Raw genomic sequence first — 18,499 nt, 5'->3', positions numbered from 1 at the left:
TGTCCATTGTGATGAACATGACTGCTGGTCATGGATGGTGGGAGTTGTAGTCCGACAACATCTGGAGGCCCACAGATTCCCCATCTTCCTCCTAGATTCAATTACACTAACATTGTATGAGATTCTGTCCTTCAAGGCAGCACCATCATGGATGGAGGTGATGGCCTGCCTTGTTGCTGTCCTGAAATCAAAGGGAATTTCTCCCAAGTTTGTGTGTGTGGTTAGCACTGGGGTGTTATCTTAAACTTGGGACAGCGAGTCCAGTTCCACCAATCTATGGAGCAGCTATGGAATAAGAAGCAGAAAGGTGGCCTTCTGTTTCAGTCCTTCGGAGAGGAGCTGCTCAGCATTATGGAGAAGCGAATGGACACCAGGCAGGAATGGTCCCACTGCCACATACTCACAACAGCAGTGTTACATAAATGTGGTTTATATGCTTCTATTTGTCTGTTTTGCTTTGGGAAGGGAAAACTCACCAACACAAAAGCACCAATATTCATGACACCCTCGCCAGGCTGTCCAGGAATGCAATCGCTATCTGTATTCTGTATTTCGAAGCATAAACTCTCAGAGGGGATGCTGAGACTGACCTGCTTCTTGATTTAGTATTAATTTTTCTTTCTTTCTTTCTTGACCCTCAGGGCCCCTTATATTTCTATGGTTCTATGATTCTTTCTTTTTCTTTTGGTTAAATAAAGCAAGCTCCTTCATGATCCTCCTCATCTCATGACAAGCAAACAGACCAGTGGTTTGCAAACAGTTTGGGTCTCTCCCAACAACCAGGGTGAAAGAGGCCACAAATTCAGCCCCCCTTGCCCCACAAAAACAAAAAACAAAAATAAAAAACGGGGAGGGCAGGATGTTTGGGCCTATCACTTCTGCCTGGTTGAGTGCTGGTTGGGCTGTGCCATCGGTGCTCTGGAAACGGCCAAAAGAGCACAGAGGCTTCCAGTCCTGTCCCTCTCAATCAGGCTCCCATTCAGAAATAAATTGGGGAATTGTAGAGTGGGGTAAAGGTACGTGATAGGTTTCTTTTCCAGGGGAAGGGGCAGAAGGCTGCTGCCTCCCTCCCTCCCCCCGTGGACTGTGAGAGTGTCGGTTTCTGCCTGCCCATCCTCTGGCAGAAGAGTCTGAGGCTCTACTTAGTATTTGTCCAGTCCTGCCGTAGAGGAATTGGGCACACGCGGCTCAGCGCTCTAGCGACTACTGTTCTTTATGGCCTCCTTGGCTGCGATGATCAAGGGAGTCAGGCTGGAGAGCGGCTTGGCCAGTTTTAAAAACGGGTGCTGAAAGGAAGAAGAAAACTGTTATTTATCTGACAGGCAGACAGACAGATGGCTGGCTAGACAAGCAAAATGTTGCAGTGCATCCTCTCTCCTAGGAGGAGTGCTCCTGTTCAGGGTTCTAGTCAGCAACTCCCTGAAAGCAGGACATTCTGCTCCTCTGCCATGCTATTTTCTTTTCTTTTCCAACAGTCACCACATTCCATCGTTACTGAGCATGCTCAGTCCCCACTGGGCTGTTTGGAATGGTTGTTGTGGTTGGGGGTGGTCCCCTTTGGGTTTTTTCTAAAAGTTTTTCTTTGTTTTTTGTCTGCAAACTTAATTATTTGTTTCTGTTTATGTATTGCTTCCTATGAAATATCTCAAAGCGATTTAGCAGTAAAAAGCATAGGCAATAAAAGCATATATAAAACCATTTCATTATACAGTGGTGCCTCGCAAGACGAAAAGAATCCGTTCCGTGAGTCTCTTCATCTTGCGGTTTTTTCGTCTTGCGAAGCGAGCCCATTAGCGGCTTAGCGGCTTAGCGCTATTAGCGGCTTAGCGGGCTTAGCGGATCAGCTGATAAGCGGCTTAGCGGCTTAGCGGGTCAGCTGTTAAGCGGCTTAGCGGCTTGGGAAAAAGGGGGGGGGGAAGGAAAAAAAACCCGCAGGAACTCGCAAGACATTTTCGTCTTGCGAAGCAAGCCCATAGGAAATTCGTTTTGCGAAGCACCTCCAAAACGGAAAACCCTTTCGTCTAGCGGGTTTTCCGTCTTGCGAGGCATTCGTCTTGCGGGGCACCACTGTACACACACACACATATTAAAAAAAAATTAAAACATTATCCACACCCAGCATACTGGCACTTAGTATAAACCAACTTCCTGTGTTCTTGGGTCAGAGCATTGGTCCATCAAGCTCAGTATTGTTTATGCTGCCTGGCAGCAGCTCTCCAGGGTTTCAGGCAGGCAGTCTCCACCAGGAGATGTCCGGGATTGAATCAGGGACCTTCTGCATGCAATGCAGATGCTCTAATCATTGAGATACAGCCCTTCCCTTTTGTTTCTGAGTGGGTCAGTTTTGGCTAGAATCCTGATGGCACTGTGTTCGTTTTTCATGTAAGTGATACTTCCTGTTGCGCTTTATCCTGCAACCACTTGTGGACTTCAGTGGTCTGCACTTGTCTGGAAAAATTCCATCCTACCAGGCATCATCTACACATGTGATAACTGGCACTTCAATGCATGTGTGAGTGAGGCACTAGAAATCTAACACCGTAAGCAGAGCTTTCATATCACCCAGTGCATGCAACAGAACCAGCTACCATGTTTAAGATATTGAAGCTAATATACTTCCACATCTGTAATGGAGAGATGACAGTATTTTGCCACTCTGCCCAGCTAATACACCGAGAAGGGGTCTTGTTATCTGGGCAACCCAGGAACTCCATATACACTGTCCAGGCTTGCGCCCTGGAGAGGTTACAATCTGGTTTGAATTCACCCCTGGAGGCACACTCCACTGTCTCTCAAGACAGACAGATGCCAACCACAACCACTTCCAAAGCCACTAGATGTTCATGCACGAGTGTAATTTCTGAATAGTGTGAATACACATAACACCCAGATGTTTATGCCCAGATAGCGTGGGTGATTGCCACTGATAAAATTGTATTTTATGCTCTTTCACCCTGTCAAATATACGGGAGCAACAGGATATGGAGAGCAAGGGGCTCCTGCAAACTAGGATCCCGTAAACGAGTGCAGAATAACCAAACGATATGTGTGAACCAGCACTCAGTGTCATCTAGAACCTAAAACCTTACACTCCCCTCCCCAAGGGCATGGCAACTGCTTAAGAACATAAGAGCTGGATCAGGCCAAAGGCCCATTTAGTTTAACATCCTGCTCTCATGGTGACCAGGCAGATGCCAATGCAAAGCCCAGTAGTAAAACCTGAGTGCAGCAGCACTCTCTCCACTTGTGGTTCCCGGCAACTTGTATTCAGACTGAGGCATACTGGCTCTGACAGTGGAGGTAAAACATAGCCATTGTGGTTGGTAGCCATGGATAGCCTGATGTCCCTTGAATTTACTGAATCCTTCTTTAAAGCCATCCAAGTTGGTGACTGCCACACTACATCTTGCGGGAACAAATCCCATAATTTTGGTAGTATCTCCACACTGCTCTCATAATGCATGCAACGTGGGTGTGGCATGTGGGAGGAGCAGAAATCATGCAGGAAGGCCCTGTACCTCCAAGTCAGCACAACACCTTCACAGTGAATACAGAGCTGATGTGGGAACCCACATACAATCCAACTATTTTGACATTTCTGTAGGGGACAGAAAAGAAAACAGAACGTGCCCTTTAATGCTCTCTCCGTCCCATAACACATTACCTGCAAGAGCTCTTTCGCAGACCCTCGCCTGTCAACATCCATCTCCAGGCAGCGGTTCAGAAAGTCTCGGAAAACAGCAGAGAGTCTCTCAGGATTCTGGAGTTCTGGAGTCCCATTTGTAGCTATCAAATACAAGGCCTAAAGGGTAAAACGGTAAGTTGCATTGATTTATTTGAGGCTGCTTTTCTTGTTCCTTCCTTTAGGTATTTATTTGAGGATTTTTATCCCACCTTCCAATAAACTTGAAACATTTTTCTTGTTGCAAAAAGAAAATGCGATGAATAAAAAGATATGGGCAATAGAAAACTTTCCATTCTTGAATGTGGATCTGAGCGCTACTGTGTAAGCATGATTACACAGTTCTCCAGATTTTGCAATGCAGTCTCAGTACACAAAAAATGCACACGCACACACGCACACAAATTAGCATTTTACATAAAACGGACTTAAAATGTGTATTTGTGGACGAATGCATAGGGAAATGTGTATTTTACGTAAAAAGTGCATTGAAATTTTGTAGTTCAAGTGCAGACTTTTTGTGCATTATTTCAACAACAATAAAAAAACCACCATGCAAAATGGAATTGAAGGAACCAAAGAATAACTTTCCAAAACCAGTTACAGATAGGTAGCCATGTTGGTCACCCCTTGCTTTTTCCTGTAAGACCTATTGCAGTCGTTAAGAGTCGTCAACAGGCTCATCACAACTATCTGCCAATCACCCATTCCCACCACCCTTCTGAGTAATACCCCTCCCCACCTTCTCACTATATAGAAGGATCTGGCAACTTCTGTTTCAGTGTATCTGAAGAAGTGTGCATGCACACGAAAGCTCATACCAAGAACAAACTTAGTTGGTCTTTAAGGTGCTACTGGAAGGAATTTTTTTTTTTTGTTTTTCCAAAACCAGAAATGGAATGGAATTAGGCTGCCAACCTCCCTGAGAACAATCCACAATTGAGGTGATACAACTGAGATAGCTCCCTGTCTTTGTTGCCATCCACCCGGGACCTTGGATGCCTCCAGTGTGCAATCAGCCTGTGACGCTAATGTGAGTCCCAATGCAGTCTACAATTTAGGATGGTTTTTTAAAAAACAAAAAGCATACTGGACTTTTGATCTTACCCTGAGAGGATTTTCATTGAGATATGGAGGTTCTCCTTCCACCATTTCTATGGCCATGATCCCTAAAGACCAGATGTCCACTTTGGGCCCATATGCCTTTCTTGTCACCACTTCAGGGGCCATCCAGTAGGGGGTTCCCACCATTGTGCTCCGTTTACTCTGCTCGGGAGTGATCTGAGCACAGAAGCCGAAGTCAGCTGCAGCAAAGGAAAAGCAAAGACGATGGCTTACAGAAACAGTATGAAACCAGCAGAAGAAGCAGACGAAAGAGCAAGTGGGGAAGTTGGCATAAAGAGGAAGAGAGGCTGGAGAACACCGACCGACTGGAGAACAGAGAGGAAAACGATATGATAATTGTCAAACAAAAACATCCATACTGGAAAAAGAAGGATAAAGGAGAAACGCAGCAAAAATTAAGCAAGGATAGCAAGGTGCATTTCAACAAGCGAAACCAGCAGATGAGAATCTCCAGCTCATAAGTCAAATGAGGCTTGGCAGGCTTCCTCCTTGGACAATGTCCCCCTAGATAGCTCAGTTGGTTAGAGCATGGTGTTGACAATGCCAAAGCTGCAGGTTCGATCGCCGTACGAGACAGCTGCATATCCCTGCATTGCAGGGAGTTGGACTCGATGATCCCCAGAGTCCCTCCCAACAATTCTATGATTCTATGATCAGCGGTTGCTGCAAACCCTTCTTCCTTTGCTTACCTTACACCATTTGAAAGCACTGTGATTGACCACTGGGCAGCCCCAACCACCTTTCAAATTGGCCCACAGTAGTGGTTGGAGGAGATCTGGAGTTGCTCCAGTCCTTCCTGGAGATGCTGAGGAGTGAACCTGAGACCTTTTGTATGTGCTTTGCCACTGAGCTGTGCCCCCATTTTCACACATGGAACTCAAGCTGATATCAATGGAATAGGTAAGCAGTGGTAAGCATTTCCCCCACTCAAATGGATGGGACCTTAAAAATGCTTAATCTCAACTTCATCGTGCAGCATGCATCTCCACATAAAACTAGGAAAGTAAATGGGTAAGTAATAGCTGTGTAACACTGCTGATACTACAATCTCGGGTGACTACAGGAGATTGCATTATAACCTGGGTACAAATTAGCAAAGTGTCACCATCACAACATGGGAAATATCACTTTGGAGCCTCTTCTCCAGCATCCTTTTCCCCACAGTCTGATCCATCTTCTTATATTCTTAAGCATATCCAAGACACATAGGGTTTTAGTCTTACTTGAAGTAGATTCATTGAAATGAATGAACCTAACTTAGTCATGCACATTGATTTCAGTGGGTCTACTCTGAATAGGATTCTGCCCTGTTATGTACTGAGAAAAGTCTTAAGTGCTTTTCCGCCGCAATCTTAAAACATTTAGGCCTGCGGCCATTTTTGGGGAGCCAAAAACAAAAAATAAAAACCAAAAGCCAAATTCATAAGGATTCAGAGAGCAGCAGCATAGAATACAGATTATTTGAAAATTATGAAAAGGAAGAAAAAAACTGAGAAGCAAAAAGTGTTACTGGGAGCACCATACACATACACACACACGTACACATATTTCTCAACATAAGTGGGGTAGGAAGAACTCCCTGACTCTTAGAATGTTTTAGAGAAGTTTCTCCCTAACACAATGAGAGAAGCACCAGTCAAATATCTGTGCTGACAGTTAGGGATGGAGGAGAAAACCATCAGACCTGCATTTAAAGCAAAGCAACCTAATTTGCCAGTTCCCAGCCTTGTGTATCAAAAATGTAGCTATCAATGGGTTCACATGCTCTCCAAATTTTTGTGATGTGGTGTACTTTATTGGGAACTGTATGCGAAAGTGCACATTTTAAGAGAAGATGCAACATTAAGCATTCTAAACTGCATATCCTAGGTGCTTAAAACGTACATGCAATTCTAGCTGCTTTTTTAATTTTTGAAAAATACATAGGATGGAATGTGCATGTCACTGAGTGCATGATCACCTACCTAAGTGGCTACACATGGATGATTATGTAGAGATGGGGAGTTAAGCATAACTGAAACTCCCTTTGATACCAAAACTGGCACCATTTCTCACCTGTTTTTGCACTATTTTTTTATTGGAGGGGAGAGATATATACCACCACTTTACCCTGATAACACACCACAATACCACACCACAATAACTACAGTGGCAAAAGCCTTACAGAGAATACCTACTGAGTTTGACAGATCCATCCATCCCAAGAAGAATGTTGTCACTCTTGATGTCTCTATGGATCACTTGGTTTGAATGCAAGAAATCCAGAGCTTGCAGGCACTGATATTTAGAAAATAATAAATAAGATACTTTTAAAAGAGCATGGTGCAAGTCAAGGATTATGGTCTGACTTATTAGGAAATGGAGGAGGTGAAGTATATTGCCGAATCATTTTTTGTTTTCATTTCTATAGGAATGGTAAGATGACAGAGTTTACGCTACGAAAAGAGCAACTTGCTACATGGGCACTCACACATTATTTCATTCCAAGGTAGCATATATGTGGCTTCCAGGTGGTCACCCACCCAGGTGTCAAGACCCATACCTGCTTAGCTTCAGCAAGCAGGTGGCCTCTTGAAGCTTCAGACCATACCTTGGTACATTTAGCCCATTTCCCAGCACTGCCACCACTTCCTTCGCTGAATAGAGATCCACTCTTCAATGGCCAAATCATTCTCCCTTCCCACAGGAAGTATCCAACAACTGTGGGCATATACTTTGGCAGTGGCATCTTCTCTGTCCCACCTCGGTCATCAGGAAATTACAAACCATGGTTTTAAACTCCCCACAGTACCCTAGAGCAATGCTACTTTGGGCATGACTGGCTAGCTCCTCCTACCATTATCTAGCAGATATACTCATGGCAAAAGGTGGCAACAGCCTGGTTTGTATGTAAATATCTCAGCTTAAAAGGTTGGGAAATGCATGGGATTAGTGCATTCACACTCCACTGCCCCTCTCCTCTTGGTATGCTGCAGTAAGAAGACTTCATTTAAGCTATAGTCAAACCTGGAAACAATGGGTTGTTGGTCCAACATTTGCTCAGCTCAAGAGTAGGACCATGAACATGAATAACTTATAGCCACTCGTTTTAATAGGCTTACTCTGAGAAGAGCTAAGGTTGCACACAACAGTAGGCTTAAGAAGGTTCAGAGCAAGTCAAGGACCTTAAACCGTGGTTTGAAGGAAATGTAAAGTTCTCACTTGTTCCAAACCTTGTAACCATGGTTTCCTGGCTCAGATGTAATGGAAAGATATGGCTAAAGATTTCTGGAATTAACCACAGTGCCTTGGGAATGGAAGAGGGGAGGGACAATGCACATAGGCATAAGGATAGCCCCAGTGCTTTTTGTTTTGGTAACAAACAAATAAATGAAGTGTCGGTACTCAAATCTTGATAAAAGTGCCATAGGTCCAAGCACAAAATGGTTGTGATGGGCAGCAAAAAAACCAGAGGCAATGGCATTCCATACTGGTGACACTTTGTCACACACAAAAAGCACTGGACAGTATATATTTCAGCTTCATGAGCCAAGATATGTGCATCCAAAGCAGGCCAATGTATAAACATAACTGTTGGTTGAAGACCACCTTGCTGTCACAGAATGAAATTACTTACCTCTCTACAGACAGCAGCTATCTGCCCTTCATCCATGCAGGTTTCTGTAACAACGTCAGTCAAAGAGCCACCAGCCAAGTACTCCATTACCACCCAAAGTTCATCACCAACAAGGTAACTGAGACATCAAATTCAAGAAGTCATTAGTAGATGAATATGGAAAAAAATATCAGTTCAATGTGGTCTGAATGCTGTGGTCCACAAACAACATTACACCAATAAACCAAAGAAACAGAAGGTATTGATGGGTACCAGACAGGAGGGAATGCTTCACCCTCCCCACGCTATTAACTTATTTTTCTTATGGTCCCCACCTCTCCCCTGGGGTTCTGGATGCATACTGGCCAAACTGCAGCAGAATAGCACCTGGAAATCTGCCTTCCCTCTCCACTTTGCAGCTGTTCAGCAGAGGCTCAGGCTGGCACCTGCTTCTAATGAGGCACTTGTGGCCTAACAGTTCCCACAAATGAACAGTTACACCCAAGAAGCTAGCAAGTATCCTTTGGTCACCAGTGATTGATTTACTCATTTGCTGTCTTTCCACAAGGAACTGTGCCTAAGGTGGCTTACAGCAAACCTTCAAAACCAGTGGGGGCTGGTGCTCATTGGAACCGATAGGGAAGAGGACAGGGAGCACAAACAGTAGGCAGACCAAGAGCCAATGATAGGCAGAGCCAGTGTGACCTCCTAGACTGGTTGTAAGCAAAGCAATAGGTTGGGGCTGGCTGAGGACAGACCAAGCTTGATGGGTCAATGGCCCACTTGCCCTAGTGGTGCAGCCTCCACCACTGATCACATTTTTATCCAAAGCTTCCTAGCAACCATTATCAGATGGTCACTTGAAGGTACTTACCTATCTAAGTAGTTAACTATGTTGGAATTCTTATTTTCCCTCATGACCAGGATCTCATTGATTATTAATTCCTTTTTGGGTTGCTGCTGGAGATTCATTTGCTTTATAGCCACCTGAAATGACATTTTCATGAAACTTAATTTCTGTTTTTAAGTGAACCCTCCCCTTCAGAAAACAAACAATTTAAAAAAAAAAACATGCACAAAATAAGTGCAATAGACTGGAGGCAACTAGATAGGTAACCGCTGAGAACAGCACCAAGTTAATTAAGAGGGCAAATTAGGTAATAACTATAATACTTAGCATTTGCATAGCACTTCCTGGTCTCCAAAGTGCTTGACATGCATAACTTAGTTGCAGTTCTTGCAGCAACCCTGTAAGGTTAGCTGGCCTTGCTGCAAATGGTGGGGGGATCTAAAGTTACTTAGGAAGCTCATGGTAAAGGTGAGAATCAAATCAGGGATTTCATGGGTCACTATTACCATCTCTCAGACTTATTGGTTTAAAGAAGTTGTGGGGAACCTGTGGCCCTCCAGATGTTGCCAAAATGCAGCTCCCATCCTCCCCGGCCATTGGCTAAGCTTGCTGGAGCTGACAGGAGTTGTAGTTCAGCAACATCTGGATGGGCAAAGCTTTCCCACACCTGGTTTAATTCTAGGCCTTCCTCAAGTCACATACAACCCAGAGGACGGGGGGTGCTCTATATTTAGGTTATGTGAGTGAGGGGAGCCAAGCGCACTCTGCGCCCACCACTTGCCTCCCTGTACATTCTGTGCCAAGTTTTTTTTCTCTTAGCCAAGCTGGTATTAAAGCTCAGCTGAGGAGAAAAGTATGGGGACAGTTTGCATGGAGATAATCTGTGAGTACGAGGAGGGATTCACACACTCCTCAGCTGTGAACTTATCTGGATCTAAAACTTAAGCTTCCCACTACCAAGAATTCATTATAAATAGTGCACAGTAAATGTTGTTGAATATATCTAAGTTGCATCAGTTCTATGATGACAACAAGCAGATTCACATTCTTAGGAAACAGCTATGTTAAGTGCTAACACACTTTGCTTCAGAAACCAGTATGCACAGTAAATGGGTTGCTCTGACAGAAGGAGACCTGCCCTGGGAGGAAGACTCTTTCCATAGGAGGGAAGAAGCCCTTGGATACTACCCAATGGATAAAATGTACAGGAGGTGGAGAAGAATTTTCTGCTGTATGGTGTGAATATTCGATTGTGGTCACAATCAATAGGGTCAAAAAGGGAATTTTAAAAAAGCAAACACACCTAATGCTATCCATGAAATGCTGGGTAAAACAGTGTCTCAGCTGCACTCCTGGGGGTTCCATCTCTTTTTGAAATCACTGGCAATTGAGAGTCCACTATATATCTGGAGGTATCCTGCTCAACTTTATCTAGTGTTCCAGCACTGATAATTGTCAATGCAATGTATATCTTGCTGATATCAACAGCCAAACTTGCATGAGTGTTAATGAATCTTGATTGCCCCTTAACCTCTCTTTCCTTCCAAGCTTGAAAACCCTGATCTTTCTACTGGGCTTCACCATAATTGTGAAAAAAAGGTGCAAACTTTAAGCTGACAACTCAACATTAGTCAAACTCAAAGAAGTTCAGAGGCCTCCCCATTCAGTGCTTTGTATGGGTCACACTTCGGTCGACATGCAGAATGGTACCGAGTGTGACACAAGCGACTCATAATTGCATAGCTTAAGGTTAGGCCTTTGACCTTCAGTTTGATTCCCCCTCCCTTAGCTTTAACTCTTGAGGTCAACTAACCTCCGTGTTACCTAAATACAAATCCCAGATATTTAACCGCGATCCGTCTTTAATTAATATTTATAGCAAACTTTGGAAATCAAAGAGTCTGTCCAAGTGTTAAGAATAATTAGCATCACTGGAACTAATATGTATAGAATCTCCATTATGAGACCACCCAGCACCTAAAAAGATAGGAGGGTATTGTATTAACTATGACAGGCTTAGCAGCTGGATTTTAGCACCTGCTTCTACAGCAAATGAGCACTGAGGGCAAGTCACATCGACTGCTGCAAATACATATAGTCACAACCAACAGACTGTGTTCCATCACAGAGGTTGCCAGATCCATTATGTCTTCTGCCACAGCCACCATAATCAGTACTAAGACCCATCAAGCTTAAGAACAGGTGATAAGTCCCAGCTGGATCAGGGTAAAGGCCCAACTCATCCAGCATCATGTTTTCACAGTTGCTAACCAGGTGCCAACCAGGTGCCTATGGGATGCCTGCAGGTAGGACCCAAGAACAGCTGTGGTCTCCATACTCATGATCCCAAAAAGTGGTATTCAGAGCCATACCACCTCCGCTGCATTTCCCCCCATACACAGGTTTTGGGAAGCAGTTTTTCCTAACACAACACATTTATGTACGTTATTTTCCACTAATATATGCATTTTTGTACACATTGCTTGCCTGTAGTTCACATTGCTCAGAATTGCAAAATTCAGACTGTGAATATTTCAAAGGGTGCCTACACTTCAGTTCATATACTGTTTCAGAAAGTGTGAATTAGGTAAGTTTGCCTTTAAATGTGATCTGAACCCAATTTCTCCCCCATTCTTACTTACAAGTGATGCAGTTCTGCATCAGAGGCAGGCAATAACCCAAAAGTGTGTACAAGTGTATTACAAGCGGTATGAGAAAACTGGGCAGAATTTTAAAAGCAGAGAAGAAACAGACACCAACATTGCACATACCTCCTGCCCTGTGGCAACGTCTATCGCTGTATAAACTGTACCTGAAGCTCTACAAGAAAATAGAATGTGTCGTCAAGATATGTGGAGGTGCCAAACAGGAAGAACATGAATAAAAATGAGCACATACTTATGCCTGCTGGTCACTGCTACAAAGTGTGTTGCCCAGTTTTAGAAAAGATTCTGTCAATTAAGTAGCTGGTGAGTTATTAGATGTTTAACACTGACATGCACTGAACAGTCTTTCTACAATGCCAGAATGTTGTTTGGAACTGTGGATATTAATTAGCAAGCAAAATTATTTTAAGAGCATTTCACGTTTTTCTCCCACAGCCTGGATCCCTCGGTTTAATGCAATGTTTCCATTGGATATGCCATTCATCATTTCAATGTTAATGCTAATGTGTTTTCTGTGACTAATAGGGAGGTTTAATCCAATTTGTTTACATTTTTTAAAAAACCTGTTTACTCATGGTTGTCAGTGGAGAACCAAAGTTCAAGTGCAGAGGATTTTGATTTGAGCATTTTATTTAGATAACCTTCTACCTGCTTATATCCAGATGTCATTCTTCAGGCTACAGAAATAGGTCTGGCAGGTGTCAGAAGTATTTTGAGATTGAATATGAAACTACAGTTTGGTTCTCACACAATGCTAAATGCTGATTTATTAAACTATGGTTTGTCAAACCATGAGTTAGCATTACATGTGAACCCTGCCCAGAGGCCCAATATGGGTTGTTTACTGTCAACAAACCACAACCTGAAACTATGGTTTGATGTTGACTTATGAACCTTGATTTCTTTCAACTATAGCATGGAATTACATTAAAAAGCAGCACCCTTCCTTAACCATGGTTTGCTTGTTCAAATGCTCAAACTATAAATGCTCAGCAAACTTAATGAACGGCTGGGGGCAGGGGACCTAATTTTGAAGAAAGAAGCCACTCCTTCTTTGATTGTCTGGGGGCTAACTTGTATTAACTTGTGGTTTGTTGAACAAGCCTTGGCTTAAACAAACCTTGGGTTAGTGTTATTTGCAAACAAGTCCAGTTTCTGTGTGATAAAATAACACATATAAATAAAATTTTATTCTGCAATAAAATATATTTGTCATGATGCACACAACAGCAATATTTTATCTTTCCCATACTGTGGAATACTCAAAGGTGTTGAGGTGAGATCTGAACCAGGGAATTACTGATGGTTGCTCACATTGGTAGCTCCAGGTGTGAAGACGAGGCAACCAAATTGTAGTCCCTGCCTTATGGAAAATATGCCAGTGATAACTTGTATAACCAAACATACATGAATAAATGGGCAGAAATACTATAATCAAAACTGAGCCCCTGTGCCTTGGCAATACTTACCCCTGGCCAATTTTTTCAAACCTTGTATATTTCTTTTTCGGGTCTCCAACACTTACAATGCTTCCTGAAAAAAACAAAGGAAGGTCATCATCACTGGAAGATAATACCTTTTAAGTGAGAGCGAAGAAAAAGAAAAGGATAATATCATGTGAAGTGAGCTTATATTTTCAGCTGAGGTTGTGTTCAGTCCTGTGGGAGAGACACTGGGGTGGGTGGGCAAAATTCACCAGACATTTCCATAGGAGGGCCTAAGGTTCCCTGCATTTTTAACTGACTAGGGCTGGTCAGAGTTGTATGTTTAAAAAGTTCAGAGGGCACCAGATTGTGAAAGTGTAGTATAGAAGTATTTTTCAAAAGGAGTTAGCAGAATCTGAAAGAAGATTATCTATGACCACTTTAATTTCAAGGGGGGGAGAGGAGCCTATCTGTGTACAAGGAGAAAAGAAGTTAGGTAATCTCCAAGCAACGGAATTGGAAAGTGGAAACCCTTCAGATCAGGAAGATAATGAGAGATTCTGAACCCGTTTTCAACTGTTGAATCAGATGAATCAACTTGGGTTTGGTGTCTTCATGCAAATTGCGCTTCTGGGGGCTGGACAAGTTGACCCTCGGGGTCCCTTCCAACTCTACACTTCTATGAAATTCTGTGAGAAGAACAAAATAAGAGCAAAAATGTGAGAACATATGATTTCTAGCAAGACAGACAAAAGGTGCATATATTCCCCCTCCCAAAGCAGGATACAGGGGTCAGCTTTCTATAATGGGGGTGATTCAAAATACAAATAATCTTTGCTAGACCTAATAGCACTGCATCTTCTTTGCATTCTAAAACTGCAAGGGAAGAAAATGGATAGATGCAAAAATGTACCAAGCATTGCTTTCAAAACCACTTAAAAATGAGCCATTGACAGGTGAAGACATATGTCATAACACTGAAAACGATCTTGGCCATGATATTTAGGTGCTTTCAAAAGTAGAAATAAAAAACTGCCTGAATATTGCAGTAGACAGGGAAGGACAGCAGGTGGCAACTTAAGGAACCATGGGAGTTACAACATGACGGGCTATGCTGAAGGAAAATTCAGTGTGAAGGGAGAAGAAAGATGCTGAGATCCAAACTCCCGCAGAGAATATGCAATACTCTGATACAGAGAATATGCAAAACCCAAATACTCTGTGATTCGTTACTAGAGCTGGGCATGTTACAGGCAGAATATTCTGTTGGATTCACAAGGGGGAAAGGCCAGGCAGCTAATAATTATAACTGGTAAGCTCTAAAGCTTCATACAGGTGGGGGTAACAAAGCTGGGTAGCGCTACTTCCCCCTTCCACCCATCCTTTCATGCTATTATTGATATCACCCATCCCAACTAATGTGCCAGTTCAGTAGTGAATAGACTTTGCACACACCTGTCCTCTTCTGGTTCTGTGCAACAGCCCAAAGGGCAAGACTACAAGGACAGCTTCTAGCACCCTACTTTTTCCCAACAAGGACCATAGCTCAGTGGCAGAGCAGCCGCTTTGCACCCATGAGGTCCCAGGTTTAACCCTTGGCAGAATCTCCAGGTAGGGCTAGAAAATACTCCTGCCCAAGCTGCTGCCAGTTAGTGTAAGCAATACTGAGCTAGATGGGATAATAGTTTTACTTCACATAAGGCAGATTCCTGTGTTCCCAGGAGTTGTGGGTAAGCAGAGGCCTCTTGAGCTTCTGCCTCCAGGAGTCCACTGCTTCAGTGCTCAGATCCCCTTTGGAGAGCCAGAGGGTATTGGTACAATACGCTGCATGGCAAGGTGGAATAAAGCCTTATACAGTGGTACCTGTAGTTACGAACTTAATTCATTCTTAACCTGAAACTGTTCTTAACTAGAGACGCTCTTTCGCTAGTGGGGCCTCTTGCTGCCGTTGCGCTGCCGGCACACAATTTCCGTTCTCATCCTGGAGCAAAGTTCTCAACTCGAGGTAACTCTTCCAGGTTAGCGGAGTTTGTAACCTGAAGCGTTTGTAACCTGAGGCGTTTGTAACTCGAGGTACCACTATATGTGCTACTGGTATCTATTTATTTTTTCCTAAGAAATAAAGAAGAGTCAATCTCATTTAGAGATCAAACAAAGCTGTGTGGCATATTTCTGAAGGTGGATGGAGGTCAATCCCGAAGATATTAAAGAAGGAAGAAAATTAGGGGGGTGGGATGCACCACCTGGGTTCCAAACATAAAGCTTTGTTAATTAATTCTTAATTATTTTCCTAATTAGCTCTCAGTTGTACAGACAAATGCAATACATCATGTTTCAGAAGACTGTTTGAAATTCCATTGGATTTTCAATCTGCAGCTCAAAGTTGGCTGGAAGGCAACTACTCAGACACCTTAATCAGGCATACATTACATTCTTAAGGAGGAGAGGAAAAAAGCAGACAATCATGAAACAACCAAAAATCAATCAAGGAAGGAAAGGCTTGGAGATGTGGGGCAGGCAGGCAATTGTTGCTGTGCCTCATTAATAATGCTCATCCATAAGAGTTGTTGTCTCATGAGAGATCTCATGTAAAAATAGCTTGCTTGCAACTCTTGGCTTCAATGAGAGTGGCCATTAGCATTTGGAATCAGAAACCTGGGAGACTCATTCAGATTATCTAGTCTGGTGGATGAGAAGAACAGAACAGCTGTGCTTGATTTGACCCAAAAACCACCCAATCAAGCATCCTGTCTTAGACAGCAGCCACCTAGATATCTTTGGGAGAATAGCAAGGAGGTCATGATATCAATAGTCCTCTCTCTAGATATATGTCCTCCCACTAGCTGGTACTTTGAGGTAGACTGCATGGTGGGTCCACTTGGTTATTATGGCTAGGTATCCATTGATAGATTTCTCCTTGATAAATTTGTGGTCAAGTATCAATAGTGTGCAAGCAAGGGCGAAACACTCACTTAATTTCTCTAGGATCTCCTCATCAGTCATCTTGGATTTTTTCCGCTGCCGATCTGTATTTCTATACAAGGTGTTTGAGTTGGAATTCTCAGGCTGAGGGGTTGTAGGTTCCTTCACTGGGGCTGGAGCCGCAACAGGTTCAATGACAGAACGTGTGTAAATCTGAAAGAAACAATGGCGGGAAATACCTTAATTCCATTGTGAACTTGGGGAAATTGAACAACAATGAATTGCCAATGAGCTACATACAAGGAAACACTTTAATTGTCTCCTGTGCTTTCACAAATATTATATTGCTTTCTCTCTAAAGGTTTAATTTAAGCTCCTGACAGGCAGATAATGGATTTCAAGACTTCCATTACACTGTTCAATTTACACCCTGAACCAAGAGCTCTGCTATGCCTTTTCACACAATGCAGAAAAGCTTGGGATTAAGTGATAAATCTCAGAGCAGAGCTACCTGACTGCCATAGTTTCCTACAAATGAAAATCCTAAGACTGGATACTAAACTCAAAGTTGTTCCTTCAAAATGAATTTTCCTCCATGGCTCGTAATAGCTACTGGCTTTGCCATAGGCAGTGTGTGCTCTGAGCAAAACCAGATAAAAAGCTAGCACAGAGGCAATCTAATTTCTGTGCCAAGAGGGGTTAAACCTGGAAATTTGCACAGAGAGACTTCTCTGGGGATTTTTAAAAAAAGCTGTTATGGGCTACCCGGCTAACAAAATTTCACCAGACCGCACTTTGTGTGTCTCTGCAGCCATATGGGCTAGACATTCATGGAAAGCAGAGATTCCCAAAAGCTCGCATTCTGCATCACCACCAGATTCTGTGCCCCTTCGCCATCCCCAACCCTATGCATTCCTGCTGAACGAGGGCAAATAGGCAGACCTGGTCCTACCATACAGGCAACAATTCAAACTAAAACTGTTAGCAGCTCACTGATTTTGTATGCTCTGGTCGTGGGGCAATAACAGGTGGTGGCTCATTGTCATCATCATCATCATCATCTTCCTCATCCTCCTCTTCGGAAACTGGGGGAGCCAGTGGAGGTTCTGATGCAGTCTTTGTGCTCTATATGTGCAAAAGATGTATTCATAAAATGAGGCTTCAGCTGTTTACGGGATTACTATCAGAACATGAGGAGGTCTGGCTGTAGGACAAGGGCTGGGGGTCTGTGGTCCGCAGGCCTAATTAGGTCCACCAGGTAACCCACTTGGCCTGTGAGGCCTACCTGCCCTATACCTGAAATCACACGTGACATTAGGTGTGGAGCAGGAAAAAAACATGGCTACACCAAAAGGGAGTTTGCAGTGATCTGACTTTTTTGGAATGTATTTGTCCCATGAGCAGAAGTGGCTTGCTGGGTGGGGAAGAACTGCAACGCTTAGTTTCCCAAGTGGGTTGTTATTACGTACCAGGGTGGAGTGCTCCATTGGTGTCTTTGTACCACACCAACTTCACCACCACCTCGCCTCTCTCCCTCTTGGTAAGCAACAACAACTCACCTGCCGGGAAGCTACCCAGTGACTCCACGCCACCTGGGAAGCCACTTCTGCCTGCCCATGATCTCATTTAGAGCATTCTGACAGAGCTTTAAAATTCTCCTGGTAGAGCCACATCTGCAAAAACAGGCCTGCTCAAGAAGCCATTTGAGTTCTTTATGGCTTCATCACTGTCATTTTCCCTTTACAGTCAAAGATGGCATACTTATTTAAAAAAAGCAAAACAATGGCAAAGGGAAAAAGGAATTCTCATTTCATGAGATGCTTGCAGAATTCATTACAGGGAAGTCATTTTGGCCAGCCACTTGTTCTCATAGAGACCATGCAATGAACACTATTTCTCTCTTTTTAAATTGTCTTTTATTGATTTTCATACAATTTAAGAAATTTAATTCAGTTTCAATACAATATTCCTTAGCATCTTGACTTCCCATCCTTACCAGTGGCGTAGCGTGGGTTGTCAGCACCTGGGGCAAGGCAAGTAATTTGCGCCCCTAACCCGTGGATTTGCGCCCCCTAACCCGTGGATTTGCGCCCCCTAACCCATGGATTTGCCCTAACCCCAGATGTTGCGCCCGGTGCGGCCCGCCCCCCCTGCACCCCCCACGCTACGCCACTGATCCTTACTTCCATGATGTTTCTGTTTAAATCTTTTATTTACTGCTTTAAATGCAATACT

The 18,499-nt window shown here is 43.4% G+C and overlaps 1 protein-coding gene across 11 annotated transcripts in view; it reads right to left on the bottom strand.

Moving 5' to 3' along the window:
- Positions 1 to 652: 652 nt before the first annotated feature.
- Positions 653 to 18,499, bottom strand: part of PAK3 (p21 (RAC1) activated kinase 3) — an 86,658-nt gene continuing 68,811 nt past the window's right edge. For 7 of the 11 annotated variants that reach the window (XM_083596005.1, XM_083596004.1, XM_083596007.1 and 4 more), the window contains 11 exons: positions 17,258 to 17,389; positions 16,315 to 16,477; positions 13,909 to 14,031; positions 13,388 to 13,451; positions 12,024 to 12,072; positions 9,277 to 9,389; positions 8,424 to 8,541; positions 6,985 to 7,084; positions 4,790 to 4,986; positions 3,665 to 3,802; positions 653 to 1,286 (listed from right to left, as the gene is read on the bottom strand). In XM_083596005.1, the coding sequence (XP_083452131.1) occupies positions 1,197 to 1,286; positions 3,665 to 3,802; positions 4,790 to 4,986; positions 6,985 to 7,084; positions 8,424 to 8,541; positions 9,277 to 9,389; positions 12,024 to 12,072; positions 13,388 to 13,451; positions 13,909 to 14,031; positions 16,315 to 16,477; positions 17,258 to 17,389 (1,287 nt within the window). In that variant the 3' untranslated portion in view covers positions 653 to 1,196. The remainder of the gene's footprint in view (positions 1,287 to 3,664; positions 3,803 to 4,789; positions 4,987 to 6,984; positions 7,085 to 8,423; positions 8,542 to 9,276; positions 9,390 to 12,023; positions 12,073 to 13,387; positions 13,452 to 13,908; positions 14,032 to 16,314; positions 16,478 to 17,257; positions 17,390 to 18,499) is intronic. The other 4 variants (XM_083596001.1, XM_083596010.1, XM_083596008.1 and 1 more) reach the window with 1 other exon arrangement.

This window comes from Podarcis filfolensis (genome assembly GCF_964270895.1).
Source record: "Podarcis filfolensis genome assembly, chromosome: Z".
NCBI classification, from domain to species: domain Eukaryota; kingdom Metazoa; phylum Chordata; class Lepidosauria; order Squamata; family Lacertidae; genus Podarcis; species Podarcis filfolensis.
The sequence above is the reverse complement of the archived record's forward strand: the minus strand, read 5'-3'. Positions and strand labels throughout refer to the sequence as shown.